The sequence below is a fragment of the Danio aesculapii genome, chromosome 13, assembly GCF_903798145.1.
Source record: "Danio aesculapii chromosome 13, fDanAes4.1, whole genome shotgun sequence".
NCBI classification, from domain to species: Eukaryota; Metazoa; Chordata; class Actinopteri; order Cypriniformes; family Danionidae; genus Danio; species Danio aesculapii.
In genome coordinates this window covers 21,766,425-21,777,382 of record NC_079447.1, presented here as the reverse complement: position 1 = coordinate 21,777,382, position 10,958 = coordinate 21,766,425, and the positions used below count along the sequence as shown (strand labels likewise).

General features: G+C 37.7%; 2 protein-coding genes across 2 annotated transcripts in view; one reads left to right on the top strand and one right to left on the bottom strand.

Moving 5' to 3' along the window:
- Positions 1-303: 303 nt before the first annotated feature.
- six4a (SIX homeobox 4a) lies at positions 304-9,577 on the bottom strand. Its single transcript, XM_056471016.1, has 3 exons — positions 8,640-9,577; positions 3,571-4,196; positions 304-826 (listed from the first exon to the last, which is right to left on the bottom strand). The coding sequence occupies exons 1-3, from the start codon at positions 9,422-9,424 to the stop codon at positions 453-455; spliced, it is 1,785 nt and encodes a 594-aa protein (XP_056326991.1). The 5' UTR covers positions 9,425-9,577; the 3' UTR covers positions 304-452.
- An 824-nt stretch (positions 9,578-10,401) lies between these two features.
- The window catches only part of mnat1 (MNAT1 component of CDK activating kinase), a 34,388-nt gene continuing 33,831 nt past the window's right edge, over positions 10,402-10,958 (top strand). Inside the window, exon 1 of the mRNA XM_056470543.1 lies at positions 10,402-10,601. Coding sequence (XP_056326518.1) covers positions 10,513-10,601 — 89 coding nt within the window. The 5' untranslated portion in view covers positions 10,402-10,512. The remainder of the gene's footprint in view (positions 10,602-10,958) is intronic.

Genomic DNA, 10,958 nt, shown 5'->3' with positions numbered 1-10,958 from the left:
AACATTTGAAGTGGATCAAAACCTTTCATCAAATTTGTCATTATTGATCAACACCAATTCTGCAAATAATTTTTAGTTTTTGTAAAATTTTCCATCTTTTTTTATATTATATTTTTTGTAAGCTCTCATGTGGTTCAGTTTGAAAACGCTGTCATACACAGCTTCTGATATAGCATGTATAGATAGTTTTATAAATGTACCCTATGTGGGAAAAGATTAATCACAAAGAAAGAAAACAATAAATCACTTTGAAACTGTTTAAATAAGTCTTTGCATAGATTCTCCAGACCAAAGCAAACTGGACAGATTCACCAAAATAATTTAATACTTTACAATACACAAAACAAGAGTCTGAAAACATAAAAAATCTCAATCAATAATCCAAAATAATGTTTTGGGTAATGTTTTCCAAATAAGGATTTTCAGTATTTTACCTTCTTCTCCTCTTAAGTTCAAAGGTCGGTCATCTCTTCCTCTAAATGCACAGTTTTTAGTTTTGTCAGTTGTTTTTCCTCTTCTTCCTCCATCTCGGCCTTTCCTCCCTCAGAAACAGCACATAGGAAGTCTCCATTTAGGCTGGAGGTCATGTGGCCAGTGTGATCTCTGAACTCTGCGGGCAGGTCTGTTTGGGCCAGTAAGGGCGAGCTGTGTGTGGGTTGAGATGAAAAACCCAGGTGGTAAAGGAATCCTCCAGGAGGCTCCAGTGGCTCCTTCTTGACGGCAGAAAGTGTGTGAATGTTCCCCAGGTTGTAGAGCGTGCTGCTGGGCTCCAGAGATGTGAGCTGGAGCCGCTCCTGACACACTGGAGAACTGCAGTCAGCAACACCTGACAGACGACAGAGAGATCCGTGAGAAATGATTGAAGATAAGAGAGATGATACATCTGTTAGTTCATTCATTCATTCATTTTCCTTCGAATTAGTCCCTTTATTCATCAGGGCCCGCCATAGCGGAATGAACCGCCAACCAGCATACACACAGCGTAGGCCCTTCCAGTTGCAACACAGTACTGGAAAACATCCATACACTCATTCACACTCACACTATGGCCAATTTAGTTTATTCAATTCACCTATACTGCATGGTTTTGGACTGAGGAGGAAACCCACACCAACACGAGGACAACATGTCACACAGAAATGCCAACTGACCCAGCCAGGGCTTGAACCAGCAACGTTCTTGCTGTGAGGCGACAGTGCTAACCACTGAGCCACCGTGTCGTATTATTATTCTGTTCATTGGTCAATGACATTTAAGGCTGAGCTCAGTAAAGAAATGGAAAAATCATGGATCTGATATTTTAAGACAAATAAATGATGGATATAATAAAAGGATGGATTAAATTGCTCAAAGGTGTTAAAAACAAATGCTGTTCTTTTAAATTTTATATTCATATAGAATACAGAATTCTAAATGTTAAGCAGCACAGCTTTTTTTCAGGTCTGATAATAACAATAAATGATTATAAATAAAATAAAATATAAGAATAAAATAATGGTCACACTTCACAATAAGGTCTCATTAGTTAATATTTTAAATGTATTGACATGGACTAATAATGAACAATACAGCATTTATTAATCATAGTTCAACATTTACTAATGCATTATTAAAATCCAAATTCATGCTTGTTAACATTAGTTAAAGATAACATAAATAACTTTATTTCCATTATGTTTACAAAGATGAACTGATAAATTATTGTTCATTGTTTGTTCATGTCAGTAAATACATTTACTAATACAACCTTATTGTAAAGTGTGAACAAAATAATAATAATAATTTGTAATAATACTGGATTACTGCTTTTTATTTGCCTTGATGAGCATTAGAGACATTTAGAATTTTTTTTAATGAAAAAGAATAAATATTATGTCAGATGGGGCGATGCGGTGGCGCAGTGGGTGTCGCTGTCACTTCACAGCAAAAAGGTCGCTGATTCGAGCCTTGACTGTCAGTTGGCATTTCTGTGTGGAGTTTGCATGTTCTTCCCATGTTCGTGTGGGTTTCCTCCGGGTGCTCCGGTTTCCGGAGTCCAAAGACATGCGCTATAGGTGAATTGGGTAAGCTAAATTGTTCGTAGTTTATGTGTGTGAATGAGTGTGTATGGGTGCTTCCCAGTGTTGCGTTGCAGCTGGAAGGGCATCCGCTGTGTAAAACATATGCTGGATAAGTTGGCGGTTCATTCCGCTGTGGCGACCCCTGATTAATAAAGGGACTAAGCCGAAAAGAAAATTAATGAATGATTATTTCAGATATAGTGTATTCGGTTTTCAAGACTTCAGTACGAGTGATATCTTCACTAAATATGACATGAGGTTAATTTTATCACCCTGACATTATACCCGTAAATATTATCAAAATAAGTTTTTCATATAGCATATTTAATCATATTTAATAATATTTGAATACTATTTTATAATACTAAACTATTATACAATACTAATAATTTCACTGATAATATGAAGAGTTCAGATGCAAAATCCTTTAAATGCCGTCTGGAATTTTCTTTTTAAATGAGCATTTTTATCAGGCTCCTGTATGTAGGTTCAGTAATTTTACTTTAATGGCAAAGAAAAACTTATTTCCGTGGTCTTTAAAGTGAAATAACATAAACAAAGAAGGCTGAGAAAAATGCTAATTTTTGACAGAAATTTCAGATGGTACTTGCATCTGGTTTTTGCATCTGAACTCTTCATATATTTATACTGATACTACTACTACTACTAATAATAATAAACATTATTAATAATATTATTAAATCCTTTTGGCAAAATTATTTTTAGTTTTCATTCATTCGTTCATTTTCTTTTCAGCTTAGTCCCTTTATTAATCTGGGGTCACCACAGCAGAATGAACCGCCAACTTATCCAGCATATGTTTTATGCAGCGGATGCCCTTCCAGCTGCAACCCATCACTGGGAAAAACCCAAACACTCTCATTCACACTCATACACTATGGCCAATTTAGCTTACCCAATTCACCTATAACGCATGTCTTTAGACTTGTGGGGGAAACCGGACCACCCGGAGGAAACCCACGTGAACACGGGGCGAACATGCAAACTCCACACAGAAATCAATCAATCAATCAATCAATCAATCAATCAATCAATCAATCAAAAAATAAAATTGTTTTATTATTGTTAAATATGTTTTATTTAGCCCAGTCTGTAAAAGATATTTCAAAATTATTTCAAATTACACGATAATCCTGCTCATCACATAACAGGAAGCATAACAGAAGGCAGTTTTATTAATAATTAATAAAATCATTAACCATAATTAAAAGTAGTATAATCACAAATATTTATTACAGAAATAAAAAACAATAATAATCATAAAGAGGTGTATTTAACAACCTCTAAAATAAAAAAAATATTAATAATATAATTAAATGTAATGTAATTGTATTAAACTAAATATAATTTAATTTGGATTTAGAAATAACAATTTATTTTGTGCACTTGCAAACAAAATCTAAACAAAACAAATCAAGCTGTGGCCTTCTCATCCAGTTTAAAGGAACAATGTAACAATCTGTAATAGAGTTTGGTAGAGCTCACTCACCCTGTGTGACTGATGAGGGCGAAGAAGATGCTGTGAGTTGCAGGGAAGAAAGTACAACCTTGTTGCCTTCAGGAACCAAACTATAACCATCAATCTGCAAGCCATTAGACGGACTGACGCTGAATGCCGAGCCAATAGACTGTGTTTGGTCCTGCACCGAAACGTCTTTCCTAACATCCTCTTCTTTCACCTCTACATCTGTCCCATTGACACTGCAGTGAAACGAAGAGTACGCCAGTGCAGGGTCTGCCGTTCCCCCTTTCTCCTGTTCCACACCGTCCATCTCCACATCTGTAGCTGATCTGCATGCCAAAGACTGGAGTCCCAAATTCATGCCACTGAACAGGACGTGTCCCGTGGAGGAGAGAAATGAAGGGGTGCCGTTGTGGAAAACAGAGGAGGGTGAGTGGACTGAGACTCCGTTGAAGATGACGGAGGGTGGAGAGATAGAGGTCCTGCTGTCTGCAACCTGCTGGACGATCACCCCGGCGTCCAGAGAGCCGGAGCAGAGAGACACAGCTGTGTTACCCACTGGCCCGTCAGCGCAGGTGGACATCGGGCATGGAGAGAGAGACTCCTGACCCTTACTGCTTTCATCCTCCGTACTGTGATTTCCATCTGACTCGCTGAGAGAAAGAGTGAAGGACAGAGAGGTCAGTAGACTTTCACTTCATTTAACAGATGTGTGTGAATTCTGTCAACTTGGTCCATATTCTTAATTACTTGTGCAAGTTATCAAGTAATTGGGTAAACAATATCGGATACCAAAAAGTGAACAAACAAAAAAAAGTGGACAAATTATTGCCTTAAATAAATACTAATAAGACCAAAGAAATACATTTTTGATTGTGCAATGATTATGCAGGAGTCAGCAATTGAGATTGTTTCATCGTATAGGTACCTGGGTGTATATCTGAATAACAAGCTCGATTGGTCTGAAAATACAATTCAGGTTGGGTCAGATTCGCATTCATTTATTAAGATGACTGAGGTCCTTTGGTGTGTGTCAGACACTGTTAAAGACTTTTTATGATTCTGTGGTGTCTTCTGTGATCCTGTATGCTGTAACCTGCTGGGAGGGGGACTGTTGGAGAAGGAGAAAAACATATTAAATAAGATTATAAAAAGGGCAGGCTCTGTTGTTGGGTGTGAACTACCCACTAGAAGAGATTGCACATGATCGAATAATAGACAAATTTGTCAGTATGATGGACCACAGTAGTCATCCCTTTTTTGATATTGTCCAAGTGTGTGCAAGCTCCTTTAGTGCAAGAATTATTCAACTCCGGTGTTACAGAGAACGATACAGGAAATCATTTTTACCAACAGTGATCAGATTGTAGAACCAAAGTCATAAAGTCATACTAGATGAATTATTCTGAATTGTAATAGTTATTAGATATGGACTAGTGTCTACTCGTTGTTTGAAACTAAGGTGTGCAGTATGAATTAAATGTTATAATTGTTTATATATATATATATATATATATATGTAACTTATTTTATCTATCTTTATAATAGAGAGCTCTGCTTGGACATGTGAATTTCCCTTTAGGATTATTAAATTCAAACAAACAAACATAAACACTTTAATATGTGGTGTAACGAAACAGTGGTCATAAAAAGCTGTTGGAATTGATAGCTTGCTCAATTACCTGAAACGAACAGGAAGGCTTTTCTATACCAGCTTAAGCAGATTTTTTTTTTATTATTAAATTTTATTAATCACTTTTTAACATTTATACTACTTTATTTATTTTATGTTTTATTTTGCATAGCTAAACTGAACAGGATTTGGAATTACACAATTAAACTTCATAACCCACAAAATATATTCATTATTTTAGTCCATTTGACTAACTAATATTACTTATTTTCAAACAAAATAAATGTATTTTGCTTGAATAAGCTTTTATGTATTTTATGGTTCTTAAAGAGGCAAAATTATATGTTAACTAACAAAAGTGTTGGTCAAAAGTGTGTGAGAGAACTAAACTATATTTTACAGAAGTGTTTTTTTTTTACAAGTATTTAACAGTCTTTACAAGTATAACATAGCTCTATGCATGCCAGATTTCAAAATTACCCAATTTAAGATTTAGAAATAATTGTAATAAATGTGGAAAATAAATAAATACATGATATGTTTTAAATGGCTGCAATTTGCAAACTATGGCATTTCTGGAATTTTTATGTATCTCATATGGTCCAAAATGGACCCTAATGTGTTATGATGGCTAACAAAAAACGAGGGATTCCAGTTTCACACTCAGTTGAATAAAACCAACTAAATCAGAATCAACAAAAATAAATAAAAAAAAGCTCATACAAATTCAACTAAACTCTCAGAAAAAAATGGTGTAATGTTGTGCCAAAGAAGGTACAAACCCTTGTCACAGGGGCAGTACCTTTATATGGGACAAAATTGTACCTTAAGACAAAGAAACAAATTTGTACCATTGCAGTTACCTTTAAAGACATGATTTGTACCATGGGAAATCAAAATGTACCTTTGGTTTTTAAAACCTGCAGATACAATATTGTACCTTCATCAAAGGTTCAAATCTGATCCATAAAGGTACCACCACAGTGACAAGACACTTTGTACCTTAACAGTGTCAAAAATGCTTACCAAACATTTATTTAAAATTCGTTAAATGTTTAGTTTACAATACCTATAGTTTTCTGTTTTACCAGTTGTTTATTGTAGTATAGAACTTAATAATTAATGTTTATAAGTTTCTTTAAACATATACATAAAATGATAATTCTTGTTTTAATATGGAAATTATTCATACAAACACTTTGCCTTTAGTAATATTTAATATTGTGATATTATTTGTAATAAAAAAGAGTTGTTCAACACTTTACCTTTTATATAAGAACAATTGTATACCTTCATTTCATACCATAAAAAGTACAGAACAGTATTATAAGAGGTATTTTCTATACCATATAAGGTACAATTTTTACAAAGGTACAAAACTGTTCCAATTATTTGTATCACTGTGTAACTTTTTTCTGAGAGTTATATATATATTTGATTTGTATAGACCCCCTAAAAATGAGACTGACAATAAATTTTAGATAGAGGTCCTTTTCTCATTTATTGTGATTGTGCTTTCTAGACTGAAAGGAATTGTCAAAATTCACTTTAATTCATCAAACAAATTAATCTTAATGAGGTTTATTGTCTGTATGGCTTGCTGAAAGATTTTTATTGCATGTTTAAATAACGGTGTTGACGATGTTGGAGTACTGTATGCAAAACAGTTACAGTGTAGTCTATTTTAAGAACTAATGGCAGAATACTGACTTATCAACGAAATTTTCCTTCTGCAAAAACAGTGGCCTGTATGAGCGCGTGGTGACGCAGCTGCAGGGAGGTGTAGAATGGAACGCGCACAGACAAATGGAGAGGTGAGTATCCACTTCACACCGCGGGACCCCAGATCAGAGCCTTGATGTGTCAGCAGTAATCCTGTCTACAATACAGACTCTTTTACGCATTCACGCACGCTCGCCATTTGGCGCAATAAGTCCTATGGCGACACTAACCTGCGATCACAGCATGACTTCACAAATGGTCAGCTTTATGCCCACAGTGTCCTTCGCCAAACGGGGAGGGCCGTCGGCGACGAGAGGTTAAATTTAGCTGATATTTCACAGTCCAATACTGCGCGATCCATCCACTGACGATATTTCACAGCGACTTCAGCTGTTCGGACATAAATTCGTGTAGTTTGGAGAGAAGGGCGCGTTTGGTGAATGACTGGAGCAGCTGTGTGACTCCGACAGGACCTCAACAACTGTCCTGTTTCTCTTCACAGCCAGCCGAAAGGTTTTGGCGTTTAGGTTTTTAGTGTTAGTCATTTGATAGTTCACCAAAAAAAAAAAAAGAAAGAAAATTATGTCATAATTTATTCATTTGTACATCAAGCCTCTTTCTTTTGTCGAATACACACAGAGATGTGTTGGGGAATGTTAACTAGACTGCTGGCACCCGCTTCCAGCTTTTTCTGAAGTATGTTTTTACCTACTGCGGAATTCGTGGCTGAATTCCGTCAACTGTCTGAATTGTTCACATACTTTAAAAAGTTAGACAATTATATATATATATATATATATATATATATATATATATATATATATATATATATATATATATATATATATATATAATAAATTGCTACAGATGAATCTAATAGAGCTATATAGGTTAAAAACGCCAGACATGGCCTATAAATATGATCACATTTTCCCCACACCCCCCACTGTTGGTATTAAAGGAAAGCCCACTATAACAGAAAAGTGGTTTAGTAATAGCAAGGCTGGCGCGTTTAGCACTTAAATTGAACTAAAGAATACATTTATATTGTATTTTTCTTTAAAATCCCCCAATTTACACGAGAATACAATTATAATTATTAATGGCAAATGACATTCCTGATCAAAACGCTTCAGACAGCATGTGACATCATGTTTCTGTGAATGGAAAAATGTATTTGTTTGAGGGAGGTCACGTTCACCAGGTGCGCTGAGCTTTGTTCACAAAGAGAAAAACATTAAAGTGAATCCTGTATTACCAGTGCGTATGTGTGTGTGCGTTAAAGCAGAGTGCTGAAGAGGAGGTTTTCCTATCCCCTCTGGCTAAAAGAAAAGTAAATAGTTGAGAGTAATTTATGTGGTGAGGCAAACCTTACGCGTCAATGGATCCTGAGTAGGTGCTCACTCAAAAATAAACACACACATCCACACGAGGCGGTGACTCACGCGATATGCATTTTACGCACACATTTGGATGTGTATAATGTCTTTAAAAATGCCCTTGAGCGCATAATTTTACTACGTTGCATAAAATATGGAATTAAATGTTTTAATGAAAGATTTATCCAAATGTAAAAGAATTGATAACAGCCCATAAGTTTTTTTACAACGCGCAAGCAGAAAACTGAAATGGTCAGAACTGTTTCATCTCAATGATCTTGCCTAAAAAAGTTCTGGGTAAACTTTTTGGCTGTTCATACATTCACAACAAAAAGTGTAGGCTATTTCTGGACTTTCCTCACCTTTTGGACTGCGTCTCTGACGGATTTCTGTCTCTCTGCCTCCTGTTTTTGAACCAGTTGCTGACTTGTGTCAAGGACAGTCCTGTGATCTTGGCCAGATTCCTCTTCTCGGCCGGGGACGGGTACCGGTTTTGCTTATAGAGGTCTTTCAGCGCGTTCCTGGAGCGCTCTTTGAAGCAGTAGACCGTCTCCTCTCCATCCCAGATGGTCCGGGGTAGGGGAAACTTTCGTCGGAGGCGATATTTATCCACTGCTCCCAGCGGTCTACCGCGGGCCTTCTCCGCCTCCGTGTACCGGGCTTTGTACCATAAGTCCTGCAAGGCAGAGTGACACGAGGGGCTGAAGCTATGGCTCTCCAAGATGCTGTAAAGCTCTTGGTAGCGCGCCTGGTGGAAAGCCACGAGCGCTTGAGCGCGGAGGATACTCTCGTTACCGCGCAGTAAGTCGCTCTGCGGGAGAGACCACAGAAAGCGGGCGAGTCGGTCCACGTTGCCCCCCTGCTGAAGCGCCTCGCAAACACACGCAACCTGCTCCGGTGAGAAAGCCAAAGAGGTCGCGGTTACTGCGGTCGAACTGTGCGCAGACAAAGAGTCCATAGTTGGCATCTTGCGCGCCGGTGGAGAGGTTTGCTGCCCCACGCGCATCCCAGTGGCCACCGGACTGTCCAGAGTCAGGAGTTTGACGTGCTCCCGACTGTCCGTGGAGCTCTCGAGAAGCTCCGTGTACTTTACATTTTCCTTTTTGATGTCGCCTGGCACTGTCACTTCACTAGAGGAAACAGACATTGTTTTTGTTCTTCACCTCAGATTCCTTTAGTCCGTCACCCCGCCTCGTTTCTGCCCAAGCTGATCAGGTTACCCGTGCGCCATGCGAGTGATATCGGGTGTCTTTGTAAGTGGATAGCTTTCCCCTTTCGCTCCAGCAGCGTGACTTGTTCTCAGTCCGATAGTTTGGAGGGACGCACATGATTGGCTGCTCGGAATTTCTAAAGGGGCGGGGCGGTCGTAGCTTCAAGGCGAACCCATTGAAATAAAGCTGTCAATCAGCCGTGACGCGCTGCCGCGGCTCACCTGCGCTATAGGTGAGATCTCATTCGATGCTTTTGTGCGCTGCTGAGTGTTTACTCTGGGCTTAACAGACTCAGACTGCTTATACAACAGACACTTCAAACGACACAGACATTAACAAAACGACAAGCCCTACCCCTTAGTTCATTTTCCCTGTGTTTGAAATTTGGTTCTTGCTCTAGAAAGTTTGCCTAGTAAAAAGGTTAGTTAAAGCTTTCTACACCAGTTTTTATTAAGTATCCTACAAACAAGTGTGTGTGTTTAGTTATTGTTTGAAAAAATAAAGGGACCACTTGAAAAAGTCTTACTTTCTATCAAATTCATGTATGTTTTTGATATATTTTAATCTTTGTTTTAATCTATATATATTTATTTTCTTTCAATAAATGATAGTTGGTCAAAATAAATGTTTAGTATCTATCTATCTATCTATCTATCTATCTATCTATCTATCTATCTATCTATCTATCTATCTATCTATCTATCTATCTATCTGTCTGTCTGTCTGTCTGTCTGTCTGTCTGTCTGTCTGTCTGTCTGTCTGTCTGTCTGTCTGTCTGTCTGTCTGTCTGTCTGTCTGTCTGTCTGTCTGTCTGTCTGTCTGTCTGTCTGTTTGACTATGCTGTCTAGAATACATGAAGTTCACACGTGTGCAGTGTTTGAATGGGAACGAATGCATTACGCATATTTGTTTCCACCAGGAGGGCTTCATATGTAACACGCGACTGGATACCGACGACAGCTCTGCAGAGCGCATTGATCACTATTTTCTCTCTTGCAGAAGGACTCTAAAAATAGCAATAGAAATGGATGATCAGGGATGCCCGAGGTGCAAGACGACAAAATACAGAAACCCATCTCTGAAGCTGATGGTCAATGTGTGCGGACACACGCTGTGAGTACCTGCTGTCAGAGTCTATGGATTTCATGGCCAAAGCTTTGCAGATAATGTTATAAAACCTTTACACAGCCAGATGAGGTGGTCAAATACAAAAAAGTTGTATTTTAAGCATCTGTTTCATTTTACTTGCATGTGTGCTACTATTCAGTGGGCGTTTCAATCTGTAAAAGCAGTAAACGTGTACTTAATTTTTGTACTTAAACAATGGTAACAACGAATTAACCATAGTTTTGCTACAATAATCATGGTTTAAACCTGGTGCTTGTAGTTAAACTGTGGTTATTCAACTGGTAATCAATGCACCAAAGGAAAAAAATCGTTGCTACTCTTTTACTGTCGTAAAACCATGGT